This window comes from Hemitrygon akajei, chromosome 6 (genome assembly GCF_048418815.1).
Source record: "Hemitrygon akajei chromosome 6, sHemAka1.3, whole genome shotgun sequence".
In the NCBI taxonomy this organism is placed as follows: domain Eukaryota; kingdom Metazoa; phylum Chordata; class Chondrichthyes; order Myliobatiformes; family Dasyatidae; genus Hemitrygon; species Hemitrygon akajei.
Genome location: NC_133129.1, coordinates 5,401,895 through 5,420,542, shown reverse-complemented (window position 1 = coordinate 5,420,542; position 18,648 = coordinate 5,401,895). Strand labels below are relative to the sequence as shown.

General features: G+C 39.8%; 1 protein-coding gene across 1 annotated transcript in view; it reads left to right on the top strand.

Moving 5' to 3' along the window:
- paip1 (poly(A) binding protein interacting protein 1) overlaps positions 1-13,424 on the top strand; it is a 54,099-nt gene extending 40,675 nt beyond the window's left edge. The window contains exons 9-10 of the mRNA XM_073047837.1: positions 1,498-1,573; positions 11,763-13,424. Coding sequence (XP_072903938.1) covers positions 1,498-1,573; positions 11,763-11,853 — 167 coding nt within the window. The 3' untranslated portion in view covers positions 11,854-13,424. The remainder of the gene's footprint in view (positions 1-1,497; positions 1,574-11,762) is intronic.
- The last annotated feature ends 5,224 nt before the right edge of the window (positions 13,425-18,648 follow it).

Sequence of the window (18,648 nt, the reverse complement as noted above, 5' to 3'; positions counted from 1 at the left end):
GAGTCCTCTACCACTTGTATGGAAGTTTCCTAACTCTGGTCATAATCCTAGCTCTGTTTTAAGGATTGACTGCAAAGAGTCGAACACACTTCTGTCTTCACAATTTATACAGTGTTATATGGCTAAGAAACAAGAGTCAGCTCCGTGAGTTGAAATAGCTGAGTAAGTCATTTAGTTGTATCATTATCAAAAATGTCTCAAACATGGTCCAATGCCTTTTGTTCTCTCATCCCTATCGCACCACAATTCACCATACATTATACATATACTATATGGGTTTCAAGTGAAAAGGCAACACGGGTCAATAGGATGATAAAGATGCTTGCTTTGATAGATCGGGACATAGATGATAACAATGAAGATGTTCTGTTGCAGCTTGCAAAGGCTATGACTGTTCACCTTATCCATAGTTGTCATGATTTTATAAACTTGATTTTATCACCTCTCATTCTCCTACACTTCAAGTAATAAAGACCCAGCATGGCCAACACCTCCCTGTAACTCAGGCCCTCTAGTCCAGGCAGCATCCTCATAGATCTCTTTTGCATTCTCTCTAGCTTGACAATGACTTTCCTATAATATATATGCACTTTAATAAATTTACTCTGAGCTTTATTCAGCACAAAAACAGGATCTTTGGCCCATCTGGTCCATGCCAACTGCTAGTCCCAGTTACCTGTATTCGTTCCATAATCGTCCAAGTCCCTCCCCTTTATGTACCTATCCAAATGCCTCATATTAACGTTGTTCCCACCCTGACCTCTTCTTCTGGCAGCTCATTGTTCTCACTATTGATATTTGAGTTTCATCTGTAGTTTTGGTCACCTCACTAAAGTAAGGATGTGGTTGTTATGGAAAGAGTGCAGAGGAGATTCACCAGGGTGGTGCCTGGATTACAGACTTTAGTTTCGGGGAGAGATTGGATAGGCTGGGCTTGTTTTCCTGGAGTGAAGGAGGCTGAGGTGGGATCTGATCAAGATGCATAAAATTGTAAGAAGCATAGATGGGGTAGTTGGAATCTTTTTTTCCTATGGTAGGGATATTGATAACAGGGCATTGGTTTAAGATGAGAGGGAGGGGTTTTAGAGTGGATTTGAGGGGTGAATTTTTGTACAAAGTGATATCTGGTACCTGCTGCCAGAGGAAGTGGAATCACGATATTCAGAAATTTAAATAGGCATAGAAGACTCTTACCTAGTGTAGGCAAATGAGATTAGTGTAGATGGGCAAATATGTTGACATGAACATGATGGGCTGAAGGGCCTGTTTCTGTGCTATACAACTTTTCAATCTCAAATTAATGACTTTTTTTTAACATTAACAATCCATCTTTGCTTTTCAGCAGACATCAGACCTGTTAAGATAGCTGTGCTGTGTTTATTGTAGAATTATTAAACACAAGGTAATCAATGCACAGGTTTTTTCCCTCACAGGATTTTGAGCAAGATTCCTACCAGGGAGTAAAGTTTAGTTATATTTTCTCTGTTTGGGTTTCAGATTACCTGGAGAAGTACCAAGAGATGATTGATCGAGAAGAATTATTTCAAGATTATTCTGATGAAGAAGGGGACATGTAAGATTTTCTCTTTTCTGATCACTTTCATGTTGCTTTCAAATCGTGAATTTTTCTTGAACAAAGCTATTGAGAGATGTGAAGCTGAGTCATGTTCTAATTGAAAAGTGGATTGGAGGGGCAGAGTTGCGCACTGCTGCTCCGTCCCACATTATTAATCTTCTGCCAGTTTGGTTCAGAATTTGGAATTAAGTCATGATATCATATAGCATCAGAAACAGGCCCTTCAAGCCCAACTTGTCCATGCCAGCCTCGGTGCCTTCCTAAGCTGCTGCTATTTGCCTTGTTTAGCTCATCCCTCTAAACCTTTCCTGTCCAACTATCTCTTAAACAATATAGTACCCACCTCAACCACTTCCTCTATTGTTGCATATACGCACCACGATCTATATGAAACATATAGGGTCCTTTTTAAATCTTTCCCTTCTTAAAATAAAGCTATGCCTTCTCCTATTTTAGATTCCCCTACCCTAGCATAAAGACTGTGTCCGTCCACATTTTCTATGCCCCTCTTGATTTTACAAACTTCTTAAAGGTCACACCTCAGCCCTCATTGCTGCAGGGAAAACAGTCCCAGCCTCACCAGTTTCTCCTCACAAATTCAGTTCCCCCCTCCCCATTCCCAAACTTCCTTGAGAATCGTCGTTTCATACTCTCTTAATCACATCATTCCAAATGTTAGGTGTATGATATTCCAAGTGTGTACTCATTGCCCCATCTGATGAAGGCAAGTGTGCCAAATTCCTTCTGTACTTGTGTCTCCACTTTCAGGGAATTATCTTATTGTACCCCCCAGGTCACTCTGTTTTTCAACATTCTCCAGGGCCCTACCATTCATTGCTTTTACTTACACGTTTCTCCCGCTATCCGAAAGCAGAGCGTTCCAATGAAACCTTTCGTAAGCCGAAATGGCGTAAAGTGAAAAGCAATTACCGTTAATTTATATGGGGAAAATTTTTGAGCGTAACCTACCAAATCATACCAAGTAATACATAAAACCTAAAATAACACCAACATATAGTAAAAGCAGGAATGATGCCGACTAAAAGAGACCACTTTGCTACTAGCAGAACCAATAGTAACATCGGCAGCCTTCAAGATTCTTTCTCTGCGTGTAAATAGTACGAATGGTGGACGCAGGCAAGTTCAATGCAAGCACAATGTCTTTATCTCGTTCACCACGATCGAAACGCTTAATTACGTCCAGTTTTACGCTAAGCGTAATACCCTTATGAGCTCTGTTAGGCTTTTCTGATACCTTAGGACACATCTTGCTAATGGATGCACAGAATAAATCGAGATAAAGCACAGATGCTTACAGACACAGTTCAAAGCTATGGTGGCTTGATCCTGTGTGTAGTTCCTGGGGAAGGAGCTTGGTGGCACCACTCTCACTGCTTGGGGTGCGCGCTGCCTCTATAACAGCTCGCTGCAAAACAAACGCGCAACACTGTATGCATACATCTGCTGCTTCTGGAGACATCAGTGATGTTCCTGGAATTATAGGGTGTTTCGGGTCTTTCAACATCATACACCCTTCTCCAGGTGACCCAGCCGGGGCTGGTAGACCCCAGCTTGTGTTCAGATGGCTAGCTACACATGACTCCATGGCTCCCCTCTCTTGAGCCACTGCCATCTTGAGGCCCTCTCTGCCGCATTGATGGTATTGTGGATGGTTCTCTTCCTCTCTCCCTCAATGCCTAAATTACTGAAGGCTCTGGCTAAGGAATGGCTGTGAATCCCCTACAACCAGCTTCCACTGGGAGACACCTCACTTTACTATTTTCGCTTTTCGCCTTTTTTTTCCGTAAAAGCAAAGTGGCGTAAAGTGAACTTTCGGAAAGCAGGGGATACCTGTATTTTATTTAGATATCCAGCACGGTAACGCCTTTCTGGCTCAATGAGCCTGTGCAGCCCATTTAAGCCATGTGACCAATTAACCTCCGTCTTTGGAATGTCCGCAGGAAAGCGGAGCACCTGGAGGAAATTCGCACGTTCATGGGGAGAACGTACAAATTCCTTACAGACTGTGACAGAATTGAGCCGGGGCTGCTGGCGCTGTATTAGCATTATGCTAGCTGCTATACTAACATGCCACTCTAAATTAGGACAGTAATTCTCAAAATGAATTAAATTCCATTGGCCATTCCTAGCCCACCTGTGTCGTCACTGTCTACCCTATCGCCAATTTGCAAACTTACCATCTATACTCTCAACAAACAACAACAAAATAAAAAACATATCTAAAGTATTTTACTTACTAAACATGTAAATCGCTGCATAAAAGCTATCTATCCTTTTGACAGTTGCCTAACCTAAAAGTAGCATAGGGGTTTGCACAACGCTTTATAACACCAGCTGTAAGATCGAGGTTCAATTCTCGCCGACTTCTGTAAGGAATTTGTACGTTCTTTTCTTTCTTTTTTTTTATTAGTTTTTTTATACATTTTCTACATCGCTACAGATTTTAAAAACCCCAGATCGAAATGAAGAATACAGTGCAAAAATAAACATGCAATAATAATATAATACAAAAGAAGATAATTGAGAAAGCACCCAAATTGAAGATATGTAAAATTAGTATCCTCCCCAAACCCCGCAACAAAAAAGAACTCCAGACCAACCACAACACAATCTAGAGAGTATACATCAGGACATTCAAACCCCCAAAACTGTAAATACACTTAGCAACAGAAGATATTAATGCCTACTACCAACAGAAAAGGAGCTGAAAGCAAGGGACCAAAAAAAAACCTTAGTTAAGAGGAAGGATATGAAAATACTCAATAAAAGGTCCCCAGATCTTATGGAACTTTGTATCAGAATTAAGAACTGAATAATGAATTTATTCAAGGTCTAAGCAGGACATAATATCATTAAGCCATTGAGCATGCGTGGGCGGGACAACATCCCTCCATCTAAGGAAGATTAAACGTCTAGCCAGGAGAGAAGCAAAAGATAATATTCGACACTTAGTCGCACTGAGACGTAAATCTGTCTCACCCAAAAAACCGAACAAAGCAATTAAAGGGTTAGGTTCTAGGTGGTGATTCAGAATACAAGATAACGTTATGAAGACGTCTTTCCAAAATTTCTCCAAGCTAGGACACAACCAGTACATATGAATGAGAGAGGCCTCGCCCCTTTTGCATTTATCACAGAGAGGACTAATGTTAGGGTAAAATCGGGATAGTTTAGATTTAGACATATGGGCTCTATGAACAATCTTGAACTGTAAAAGGCAATGGCGAGCACAAAGAGAGGTTGAATTAACCGATTTGAGAATCGAATCCCAAGTCTCATCAGATAAGGAGATATTTAAATCATGCTCCCAAGCCATTCTAATTTTATCCACAGGGGCACGCCGTAAGGATGCTAATTTATCACGAATAAATGATATTAAACCTTTACCTAGTGGATTAATAGAAAGAAATAAATCCATAACATTTTTCTCAGGCATTTCAGGGAAGTTAGGAATTAAAGGATTAATAAAGTGTCTAATTTGGAGATATCTAAAAAAATGAGCATTGGGCAGATTGAACTTAGCAGAGAGCTGTTGAAAAGATGCAAAGCGATTATCAATAAAAAGATCTTCAAAATGTCTAATGCCTTTCCTATACCAATCATGGAATGCTGAATCATACGTAGTAGGTAAAAAAAAAGGTGATTATGTAAGATAGGGCTAGAAAAGGAAAAACCATGGAAACCATAAAACTTCCTAACCTGAGCCCATATACGCAAAGTGTGTCTAACAAGAGGATTAACAATTAATCTGGACAAACTACTAGGGAGTACAGAGCCAAGAAGTGCAGAGATAGATAAATCTTTAGTGGAACTCAACTCCATTGCCACCCAATTAGGGCACTCGGGTTGGCCATGGAAAAAAGACCAAAAGGTAGCACAACGTATATTGGCTGCCCAATAATGTAAACGAAAGTTAGGTAAAGCCATGCCACCCTCTTTTTTAGATTTTTGGAGATAAACTTTATTAATTCTAGAGCGCTTATTCTTCCACAGATATGACAAAATAATAGAGTCTAAGGAATCAAAAAAAGATTTAGGAATAAAAATTGGGATTGATTGAAGTAAATATAAAAGTTTAGGGAGTTTAGGTCAACATTGATACGACCTACCAAAGACATAGATAGAGGTGACCATTGTAACAGACTCTGCTTTATAGTATATGAAAGATTGGCAAAATTTTCACGAAAGAGATCTTTAAACTTCCTTGTGATTGTAATCCCAAGATAAGTAAATTGATTATGAACTACTTTAAAAGGGAGATCACGAAATGTTAATTCTTGTGCTTCTTTATTAATTGGGAAAAGTTCGCTCTTATGTAAATTAAGTTTATAGCCAGAGAACTGGCTAAACTGATCAAGAAGTGAAAACATTGGAGGTAAGGATGTAGACGGATTTGAAAGAAAAAGTAATAAGTCATCAGCATAGAGAGAAACTCTATGCTCAACACCCCCTCTCCAAATCCCGGTCAATTCAGGACAATTTTGAAATGCTATCGCCAAAGGTTCTATAGCCAAATCAAAGAGAAAGGGACTTAAAGGGCATCCCTGGCAGGTGCCACGTTTGAGGTTAAATAACTGGGATTTCTGAAAATTAGTCAAAACAGAGGCAGTAGGACACAAATACAGCAATTTGATCCAAGAGATAAAACTTTGACCGAAGTCAAATTTTTCTAAAACTGCAAAAAGGTAGTTCCACTCTATACGATCAAATGCTTTCTCCGCATCGAGGGAAATAACACATTCAGGAATCCTAGTTGAAGGTGAATATAAAATGTTAAATAAACGCCGAATGTTGAAAAAAGGAAGGCGATTTTTAATAAAACCAGTTTGATCATCAGAAATAATAGAGGGGATAACAGTTTCTAATCTATAAGCCAAAACTTTGGCCAAGATTTTAACATCAACATTGAGCAAAGAAATCGGCCTATACGAGGAACACTCTGTTGGGTCTTTACCCTTTTTTAATAAAAGAATAATAGATGCCTCATTAAAAGAGGGTGGCAATTTACCGTAATTAAATGAGTCAGATAATACTGAGAATAACTGAGGGGAAAGAAGTGAAGAGAATGATTTATAAAATTCTACGGGGAACCCATCAGGTCCAGGAGATTTCCCTGAAGACAATGCAGAAATTGCAAAAGATATTTCTTCTGATGAAATAGGCGCGTTAAGTTTGGCTTTAAGATCAGACAAAAGCGAAGGAATATTCAGATTATTTAAAAAGTGATCAACAGAGATATTGTCATTCAAAGATTCAGAGGAATAAAGTCGAGAATAGAAATTTTTTAATGCGTCATTGATTTCTAAGTGATCCGATGTAAAGTCTCCATTCTCCTTCCGGATCTTTGTAATATGTTGTTTGGCTTTGGAACGTCTCAGCTGATTGGCTAGAAATTTACCAGATTTGTCACCATGAATATAGAAGCGACTCTTACTTTCAAGAAGTTGGCGTTCGACAGGTTGAGTAGACAGAAGATTAAATTTAGTTTGAAGTTCTACACGCTTCTTGTATAATTCAGGATTCTTAGTTTGAGCATACAGTTGATCCAATTCTTTAATCTGATTAATGAGGTCTAATCGATCTGCACAGGACTTTCTATTAAGATTTGCTGTATAGGAGATTATTTGACCCCTCAAATATGCTTTCATGGCATCCCAGACAATCTGGGATGACGCTTCATATGATGTATTGGTGTTAAAATAAAAGGTTAACTGATCCTTAATAAATTTTAGAAAATCATCATCCAATAATAAAGTCGAGTCAAAACGCCAGTGTTTATTCCTCTGAGGGAGACCAGGAAAATTTAAGGACAAAGTAATTGGGGCATGGTCAGAAATCAGTATACTCTGATAGTCACAAGAATAGACAGATGGAATAAGTTGATTATCGAGTAAAAAGTAGTCAATTCTAGTAAAGGTATGGTGAACATGTGAAAAAAGAGTAGTCTCTCTCAGTGGGATGAAGGAAACGCCATATATCAGAATTAGAGAGAAAAGAGTGAATAGCTAAGGCAGATTTAGTAAGTAGTCTAGTAACAGAGGACGATCGATCCAAATTAGGATCTAACCAACAATTGAAATGTCGCCACCCAATATAAGAGAGTATAAGTTTAAATCTGGTAGCGAGGAGAAAAAACGTTCAAAAAAATTAACATCATCAAAATTGGGAGCATACAGGTTTGCTAGTACAACTTTAGTATTGTATAATTTACCAGAAACAATAATAAAATGGCCATTTGTATCATATATCTTATTATGGAGTTCAAAGGGAATATTTGAATTAATAAGGATGGAGACCCCCCTAGCTTTGGCAGCAAAGGATGAATGAAAATGCTGACCCGCCCACTTTGACAGAAGCCGAGAATTATCAAAACTACGAATATGAGTTTCTTGAAGGAAAGCAATGTCAGCTTTGAGTTGTTTAATATGGGAGAAGACCTTCCTTCTTTTAACAGGATGATTCAGTCCCTTTACATTCCAGCTCACAAATTTAAGTGAATTAACCATTATCAATTGTTAGTGCATAGAAGGCAGCAGGCATATAAAAAATCAAGCAGTACAATAACAGTCTGGGAGCAAAAATGTAAACATAGATCCGTAGAATCAAAACAGAGACACGTCCTGAATAACAAAGGAAAACAAAAGAAACAGTGAGTAGTGTTGGAACTGGAGAATCCACCCCTCCCTCGCAACCCAAAATTAGACGGCTACCTAAAAAAGCAGCTAGCTCTACCAAAAAAATTAACCCAAGTATGACTTCCAGTTCTGTGTCATTAACAAAAGTTCCGTATAAATAATATAGCAAATAGTAACTAATTTATGCACTAGAAAACAGAATTATAAATAGGAACAGCTTCAACAGAAGTATAAAACTTAATACAAAGAAAATCAGAAGAAAACTAAAACTAACCTACCCGCGAAAAATTATAGAAGATTAAAAGAAAAAAAAGGGGGAGGGAGAAAAAGAGGAGATTATAAAATTCAAAGAGAGTCCTTATCAACCATTTACAGAAAAAAAAAAGCAAAACTTAAACTATGAATCAACCATCAGGGAGGCCTTCAATAAAAACTCCAAACCTCCAAAACAAGTTAAAGACAATTGTAGTTCTCTATAGATAAGGTTATACAAAAATAAAATACATTACACAGGTAAAATCTAAAAGTTCGCAGGGAAACATTAAACTTAAATTATCTATTTAGAAAAAATGCACCAGGTCCAGGGAGAGATTGACTACAGCCCTTAAGAGTTTCAATAGATAATGACTGAGTTATTCAAGTAAAGTCTGAGTTCGGAAAAGATAGTTTAACTTCGAGAAGTACTTATCAACTGTTTTAGAAGGTCAGGCCGGTTCCGAAGAAGACGAGGTGGCTGGAAGACTTCCAACAAACGCCTCAGCCTCCTTCACTGATTTAAACCACTTATAATCTCCAGTAGTAAGCGTAATTCGGAGATCGGCTGGGTTTCGAAGAAAGGGTCTGAGTCCACAATCAAAAAGCACTTTCATTACACCTTTAAACTCAGCACGCATCTTCAGAACCTGGGGGGCAAAATCCTCCACAAAACGAATGACCATATTTTGAAAGGCAAAAGTACCTCTGCGGCGTGCCTCCATCATCAAACGGTTTTTCACCTGGTATTGATGAAAGCATAAAATAATCGGCCGTGGATGGGAACCCAGAATTGCTCGAGGAACATAGATCCTGTGTGCCCTTTCAAGCTCAGATGGAGTCGGAAAAAATTCTTTCCCGAAAATCTCACAGAGAAACTTGGAAAAAAATTCCACGGGAGAGCCCTTTTCGGTGGCCTCTGGCAAACCAAGAATTCATAGATTGCAACGTCTGCTCCGATTTTCAAGATCCACCATTTTGGAAAAAAGTTTACTATTCTTCTCCTCTAGGTTGGAGCAGAAAGTTTCAAGATATTGAACACGGCGTTTTAAATCTTCAGAAGTTACGTCGATGCGAGATAAATGTTCATCATGATCATCCACTCTAGCATTAATCTGATCCAGTTTGGCATTCAGCTGGTTGAAAGAAGTTCTAAATTCAGTTCTAAAATCCATTAAAGTATCTTGTCGATGTTGTTCCAGAACAGCGAGAATGTCAGCCGACAAAGCCGTAGAAGTTTCCTTTTTCCCGGTTTTAGTACTTTTGGTAGCCATTATAAGATAGATGTGTTCGCAGGCAGGTAGAAGAGAACTAATAAAATACCTAACTAAGGTTTAAGAAGGGAGACACATAGTGCAAAGGTAGGAAGAATAACAGAGCAAAAGTTCGGAGCGACTAAGCAATCGCCATCTTACCAGAAGTCGTACTTTCTTTTCATGACTGTGTGGATATCCTCTGGGTGCTCCGGTCTCCTTGCGCATTCCAAAGATATTTGGGTTAGGGTTGGTGAGTTGTTGGCATGCCATCAGAAGCGTGGTGACACCTGCAGGTTGTCCCCAGTACAATCCTTGTTGATTTCATTTGACGCAAACAAAGCATTTCACTGTATGATTCAATGTACATGTGACAAATAAAGCTAATCTTGAAAAGCTTTTGGTTATCTATTACATCACATAGCTCATATTCAGAATATTCTGGGAGGTGTTTTGTCTTGTTTTGCCACGTTGTAGTTCTTCAATATTGTGGGCTACATTTTTGACTTAATGACCATCATACTGAGGGCACAGTACAATCTAGCCCACTGCTGTTTCGATTGTAAAAGATTCCACTAATTTATTGGTTCACTCATGCATTAACACCTCAATTGTATCTGTTGAAAAACAGATAAATGTGGACTGAAATCCGTATATATTATAAATACAAGATAAGGTTGGTTGTCTGTCGAATCCAACAATGACAGGAGACCTGCACGGGAGAGATTTTAAAGTGGAAAATGGTCAGGGTCTGGAGGTATGAGTAGTCGTCACAATCTGGGGTCTTCCTTGGTTGCAGTTAGGTGACTATGACTACTTCTATGTCTTGTCATGCCTTTCACTCTCCAAAAAGCATTGCAGAACTGCCATCTTGGCAGGTGGATTTTACCTCATCTGCTCAGTCCCTTGGAACTGACTTCACGTGGTTGGATAGGTATGTTCCTTTCTCACTGGGGTATGAGGCCCACGGCTATTCTCAACTGGTTTAGCACACCTGTCGAAGTGGTATATTGGGGTGCATGCAAACAGCTACTTGGAGCCACAGGTGAGAGCTGAGTGATTGGTGGTACCCAAAAGTGAGCGAGCTTCCCCAGAATGTACATGACAAGCTCCTTCACCTGAGGACACTCCATGCTCTCCAAAGCTGATCGATCTATTGTTGGGGTATTGTACATAGAAATTGTCCTAGCTGTTCTCATACAGCTTTCTCTGAAATGGTGGGCAGCATTTTCTCTGGATGTTTTCTCTGTGGCCAAGTAGTTTCTATCCACGTCCATAAGTCGTGTTGGATGTTAATTGCTAAAGCTGGTACTGGTTGACTTGTATTCTGATGTTGAACCTTGCAATATGGTTACACATCTTGCAGCTTGTGGCAGAGGAACATAGTAACATGAAAAGAATACAAGTGCAGGCAACCCATGTAACTGTTCAGGTAACAGAAATCCAGAACTCAGAAATTTGAGATATGGGACAAAGTGACTCTTGCAGAATTTATTAAGAAAGTAAATAGATGTGCACAATTTTTTCGATGCAGTTGCAGATGATGCATCTTCACAATTAAAGGAAAATTACAATTTGAGCTGATTTCTAGGAATGCATTCTGTCCCCTCTGCATGTGGTGGGGGGATGGGTGAAATGATAACATTGTCTACAGCATAGAACTGAATTGGAGTAGGAAAGCAATGGATCTTTGCTCTGAAGAAGGGTCTCCACCTGAAATGTCAACTGTTTATTCCCCTCCATAGATGCTGCTTGACCTACAGGTGAATAAATCATGTAAAGCAGCTTTGCTGATCAAGAAAGCTGCTATAGGCTGGTGCATTTATGAATGAAGCAGAGCACTGTGGACTAGCTTGTCACTCAACAGCCCCTCTCTCAACATTATGCTAGATAGAATGGAAATGATTTGGCAAGGAATCTAATCACAAGTCACCTTATTGCCATGGAAGATCATGGGGAAAGGGAAGAGAAATGGGCAGATTTTGTACTGTTAATTAACATCCTCTCATCCATTTCTCTCAATAGGTATCTTGATGACTCAGAGAATGAGATGGATCCAGAGATGGAGGAAGCTTTTGAAAAGTTTTGTGCTGAAACCGAGCAAAAGGCAAAGTAGTGCAAACAGCAAAGCATTAGAAGTGAAAAATAGACAAAAAAACGTTTTCAGTGTTTATTTGGGGAAAAAATGGACAAAAAAACTTTTGAATTTCAAAAGAAGTGCAAGTAATTTAAAGGCAAACTGAAGAAACATTTTCATTTTCTTGTGCCATTGAAAGCATTGCTGGAAAAATTGTGTTGGAGTCTACCTAAAACTGTTGATGGTCAATACACTGCATAAATGCTCAAGCAGACTCTGCGCTCTGCCTATACGTTGTACTTTTAATGAGACTTTTGTAATATAGTTTGTTATAGTTTTATTTTTATGTAAGTTTCCAAGTTCAAAACTAAAATAAAATGATCTTTGTAAAGGGTTGCATTGCTTCATGAAGCACACTAAAAAAAACTTTTGACTCTCTTGACTGATCTGTAATATTGAAAACAACACAGACAAAGAATATACATCAAGGAGGGGGGTTGACAATAAGCTTCTCCCATGATGGGGGTGGGGTGGGAAGAAGAGGTGTGCACACACGACTCAAATTCACAATCAGTGGGGTTTGCTGTTAACTGTCAGCACATACTGTAATACTGCCATTATAGACAGAGTACCACAAACACACAAGACATGGATAATTTGCAAAAAACGTACACTTTAAGAACTCACACTGTACTAACAAATTGGAAGGTACTAATAGACAAACATGTTGACATACAGTAATGAGTTTTTGACGTCCTCTTGTAGATAAGCTGACAATCCCTAGACACCAAAAATCCTGCAGGAAGTGGTCACGAGTTAGATAGACATTGCTCCCCACCATGGGGAGTTCTTCCCAAACAAAAGCTGCTCAATATGAACTCAGTAGTATTTAATGCTGCCGTCATTTGTCAGTGCCAGGTTTAGTAGGAATAACTTGGGAAGGAAAAAGGTGTTGCAATTGTTTGTTAGACTAGTTTCTTGGGCTGTAGCAAATGCAGAAAAGGTTCTTTGATAGTTTAAGAGTTGGAACTATTCTGAATTTACGGTCTGAATGTGGAAGAATCAATCTCTGTTCTCTCTCACTTATGTTGAAGCAGTGTTGGATGTGTGTATATGTTTTTAATTAGAACAGATTCTGCTTGTAAATAGTAAATGTTTTAATTAGTCTTGATTCAGCCTCTTGAGAGCAAAAAACAGCGAGGCTTCAACTCATCCACTGGTTAGAGGCAGCAAAATCTCCAGAGACACCCCCAACAAACACTGTCCTTATTTCAGCCCATTATGTCCCAGTCTCTTCCCACTCACCCTCCTCTGCCTAGCCTCTTGAGTAGTGCCTTCCACCACGAACCATCCATTCTGCTTGGGGAATTGATTGGTGGCTTTGTCTCAGACTAGCAGCAGTTCCAGGCAGAATTGAACACAATGAAAGTAGTCACCTTTCTTCTTCAGCAGACACAGCATCTGAACAGTGCCTTTATTTAGCAGTCTAATTTACTTGAATTGTAGATGTTTACAACTTTCTTTAAATTGTACATAACAATGCATGAAACAACCTTGTGATTTTCCTTCCCTTCTGCAATTCCTGATAAATAAATTTTGATGTGTTTGTATATGGTTTGTGGTCTATGCTTTTTGGAAATATTTTAACAGCTTACTTGGTAGTCAACAAGAGTTGGCACATTAATCACGTTATGGCCATCAAGCGAGTGCTGTGAGTGAGGGAAAGTGTAGATGGCTTGAACATGAAGTCTGAGTGAGTCACAAGGCAACAGTTCAATAGAAATGGTGAGGTTAGGAAGAGTAAAAATGAAATAAGTGGAGAAGGAGTTTGGGAGAGAGGATATGGGCTGTGTGTCTCAGTCTGCAGACAGCTGTCAGGGTAACAGTATTATCATAACACTTTACAGAGCCAGCTATAGTAGCTGGGTTAATTTCCCACTGTTGTCCGTAAGGCATGCTCTCCCTGTGACTGCATGGGATTCTTCCGGGTCCTCCCAGATTCCAAAGATATATGGGTTAAAGTTAATGAGTTGTGGCCATGCTATGTTGGTGCTGTAAGCTTGATGACACTTACAGGCTGCCCCCAGCACAATGTCTGACAATGAGGGGTGTGTACTCAGCAGCAAAGCTCCTTTGAGGCAATGACTAAAGCTGTGATACTAGTCTTCTCTGTGTTCATCTGGTGTGGGGGGGGGGGGGGGGGAGGTTGCTGTTGATCATGGTGCTTGACGGGGTAAATGCTGGAAAGATGTTTCTCCATTAGAGATTCTACAACCACAGCATCAATCAGCACTGACCTATGTTTTGAAAATTGCTACACAATGGCAGTAAAGTGCAATACATAAAATTATCAAGTTACAGAAATAACGCAGAAGATGAATAATGAGTTACTGTTCACAGGTTTATGGCTTGTTCAGAAATCTAATGACGGAAGGGAAGAAACACAAATTATTGAGGCTCTTGTACCTCCTTCCTGATAATGAGAAGGGGGTATATCCTGGGTGGTAAGGGTTCTTAATGATGAATGCCACTTTCCTGAGGTACCACCACCTCTTGAGGATCTCCTCAGTGCTGGGAAGAGTTTTACCCGTGATGGAGCTGGCTGAGTCTACAACTCAGTCATAAGGTTGTTCTGAGAGCTTGGCAGCAACTTGTTGAGCCAAATGGCCTATGTTATGAAAAATTATTAGAATCTTTTTAATCCATATGAGAGTCAATGATAATTCAAGATTGTTTAATGTCATTTCCAGTACACAAGTGTAAAGCAGAATAACTTACTGATGCAGCACAAAAAGAAACAAGATAAAGAACACAATAAATACAAGTACATAAGATAGCTTATATCCATAGATTGTGTGTCCATAGTGACACTAGGTACAAGAATGTCTGTCTGTAAAGTGTCTGATAGGGAATGATCAGAGCAACAGGTTCACAGTAGATGCCATCTCATTGCCTCTTCACACAACCCTGGAAAATCTAGACAGCAAAGAGGCATACATCAGAATGCTCTTTATTGATTACAGCTCAATATTCAATACCATCATCCCTCAAAACTGATCAATAAGCTCCTGAACCTGGGTCTCAAAACCTTGTGCAATTGGATCCTGATTTCCTCACTTGTAGCTCCCAGTCATTTCGGATTGGCAATAACACCTCCTCCACCAGTAGAGGTGCATCACAGGGCCGTGAGCTTAGCCCCATGCTCCACTCGCTTCACACCTGACTGTGGTTAAGCACAGCTCCAACACCATATTCAAGTTTGCTGATGACATCACTGTTGTGGGCCATATCGAAGCTGGTGATGAATCAGCAAACGTGGGGGAGATTGGGTGGTGTCGCAACAACCTCACTCAATGTCAGGACGACCAAGGAACTGAATGTAGACTTCTGGAGAGGTCCATGAGCCAGTCCTGATTGGAGGATCCGAGGTGGAGAGGGTTGGAATTCTTGGATGTTACAATTTCAGAGGACCCAGTACAAAAATGGTCTACTTCTGCACCTATTGTCTATTTAAAATGCAATTGCGAAGAAACACAGCAGCGCCTCTACTTCCTCAGGAGTCTGTGGGGATATGGCATGACATCAAAAACTTTGATGAGTTCCTATAGATGTGTAGTGGAGAACATATTGATTGGCTATATCATAGCCTGGTATGGAAACACCAATACCTCTGGATGGAAGATCCGACAGTCCTTCAGAAGCCCTCCCAACCACTGAACACATCTACATGAAATACTGTCAAAGGACAGCAGAATCCATCATCAGAGATACTCACAACCAGGCTATGCTATTTCTCACTGCTGCCATCAGGTAGAAGGTACAAGAGCCTCAGAACACACACTGTTAGTTTCAAGAACAGTTAACTACCTCTCAACCATCAGGTTCTTGAACAAAAGGGAATAACTACACTCACTTGCCTATCTAGTGAATTGTTCCCACAACTAATGATCTCACTTTAAGGAATCTTTATCTTGTTATTTCATGTTCTTGTTATTTATTGCAATTTATTTAAATTTGTATTTGCACAAATTTGTTGCCTGCTGCACTGTGGTTGATCTTTCATTGATCCTGTTATAGTTACTATTCTATGGATTTGCTGAGTATGCCCACAGGAAAATGAATCTCAGGGTTGTATGTGGTGACATCTATAATAAAATTTACTTTGAGCTTTAGTCATTGTGGGTTAGTGGGTGGAGGAGTTGATCAGCCTCACTGTTTGGAGAAAGTACAGTGGATTCTGGTTAGTTTGCCATTGGTTAAATGGGCTAATGATTTATTTGGGACAACTCTTAAAGAACAAAGACTAATCAAGAAAATAGCTGCGATTCTCTTCGTATATTGGAGGACATTGTTAATTGGGATAGGGCACTGTTGCTGAACAGTTTCTAACTAGCATCAGTAGTGCACACTTGTGTGGCTGTAGACACTACACTGTGCTTTTTTTAAACTGATATCAGTTGCGTGTGTTTGTGTAAAAAAAAGTGATTTTTGTCAATGATGGTTGGCGAGAAATAAGCAGAAAGACAATTCAGAACCGTTTTGCTCACAGTGGTTTCAAGCATTCAGGCTTGGAGCCAGAAAGAGACAGATGAAAATGCAAATGAAACTATTTCACTATTTCAACAAGTTAGGTACTTCAAAGAATTTGAAGGTATCGGCAAACAGCTTGAAAATCATCTTACAATGAAAATAAATATTTGGCGGATGCAATTGTTGATAACATTATATGAAGGCAGTCCATTATCTGCACTAGGTGTTTGTACTGATTTTGTTCATTTACACACTTTAAAAGGACACGGCAGGATACACTAGATGAGTTCCTCCGCTGATAATTATACACAGTTTTGTAGTGCTGTAGTACTATCGTTATGCCTGTAGCCCCCTCCTTTTTGAGAATCGCAAGATCGCTATTAATTCAGGTCAGGAGACCCAGGAAATGAGAAAGAGACGTTTGGAATGTTTAGCCCCGCGGCGATACAAAGCTACGGGAAACGGCCATTGTCTCTTGGAGACGGAATTGTGTATTAAAATACTGTGCTTCGTGGAAGCCCTCAGGCAAAGTGGGCTGGTTGGGGGATGGCATCATTCCCCCCCAATTGACATCTGAGACCCCGTGAGTGGGGATAAAAGAGGGTCTGTGGGAACAGCCCCACACACGCACCAGGAGAAACGCTAGGAGTTCCGTGACAGCGTTTAATAGCAATAGCTGATGGAGGGCCCACGTGTGTCCTTTCCCGTTGCCCCGGGATTGAGGTCTTACCACGGAAGGCGGCTTAGCTAAGGAAGAGATCACCACCGACGCCATTTCGAAGGATCAACATCATAAAACGGAAAACCGGGCAAGTTCTAAAAACCTCGTCTCTCTCTCCAACCAAAAGCTGCAGCCTGAATGAACTTGAGTGACTTTTATATTTCCATTGGACAATACATTATCCCCTAGACAACGATAGAGCTATTTCTTATTGATTATTATTATACCCGCGCTTTTAGATTTAGTATTGACGACGTATATTATCTGTATGTTTGCATTGATATTATTTTTGTGTATTTTATCAATAAATACTGTTAAAAATAGTACCATCAGACTTCAACGGACCTCTCTATCTTTGCTGGTAAGTGACCCAGTTATGGGGTACGTAACTATATTCTAATTTGTTCTGCATTCATTTAAATACACCATTTGTTACTCAGTTTGTATTGTTTTAATTTTTCAACTATTTGAATGAAACTTTGGCTAACTGGGGCAGTTGCTTAACTGAGGCCAAAGTTCACTGGTCCTAATGCATCCCAATGAACTGGAATCCATTGTAATTATTTTTGTGTCAGGTATTCCTGGCATGGATGTGACATGGGAAGAGTGGTGGGAAAGGGAGGTTGAATCAACTGAAATTATTTAATTGTGATGCTGGTTAAAGGGGGCAGACTAGTCTGTTCCTGCTTTTTTTTAATCTTGTGTACAATATTGGAGATTAAATAGTCACTTCCTTCACAGGTGGTTGCTACAGATACTTAAGACAGATCGGAAGAAACCCTGTAGCCAATGCGACCATTTAACTAATGGCTGAATAAAAAGCAGCACGAGGATATCTTGCAAATATACAGCAGGTCAGGCAGCATCTGTGAAAAGAGTAACAGTTAACACTTCATGGCGTGACCTATTCTGGGCCAGCACACAGATGCGATCACAAAGAACACCAGTGGAGTTCTGGAGAGATCTGTTCTGGGACCCCTACTCTTTGTGGTTTTTATAAATGACTTGAATGAAGACGTGGAAGGGTGAGTTAGTAAGTTTGCAGTTGACACCCATCTTGGTGGTGGTGTGGATACTGTAGAAGGTTGTTGCAGGTTACAGTGGGATATTGCTGGGATGGAAAGTGGCAGATGGAGTCCAAATGAAAAAGTGTTAAGTGATACACTATGAAAGGTTGAACTCAATGACAGAATACAGGTTTAATGGCAGGATGTTTAGTTCAAAGTATACAATATACATTCTTGAGATTTATCTTCTTAGTGGCAGTCACAAAACAGTGAAACCCAATTGATCCCATTAAAAATGAAGAGCATCAAACACTCAATGTGCAAGAAAAGAGAAAAAATCATGTAAACAAGAAAAGTAAGCAAATAACATTTACAACCTATGCTCATCAAAGCCAGTCACAGCAAATCCAAGAGCCCGACAGTTGCATGGTTCAGTGCAGAGATGAGTAAACCTCGCCAAGCAGCTGCTCAACACTGGCCTTGAAAGCCCAGCTTTTTCAATCCGGCCCTGCCAAACCTCAGCTTGTTACTCCCTCTCAGACCCAGGGCCAGTGTAGAGGAACAGAGGGATTTTGT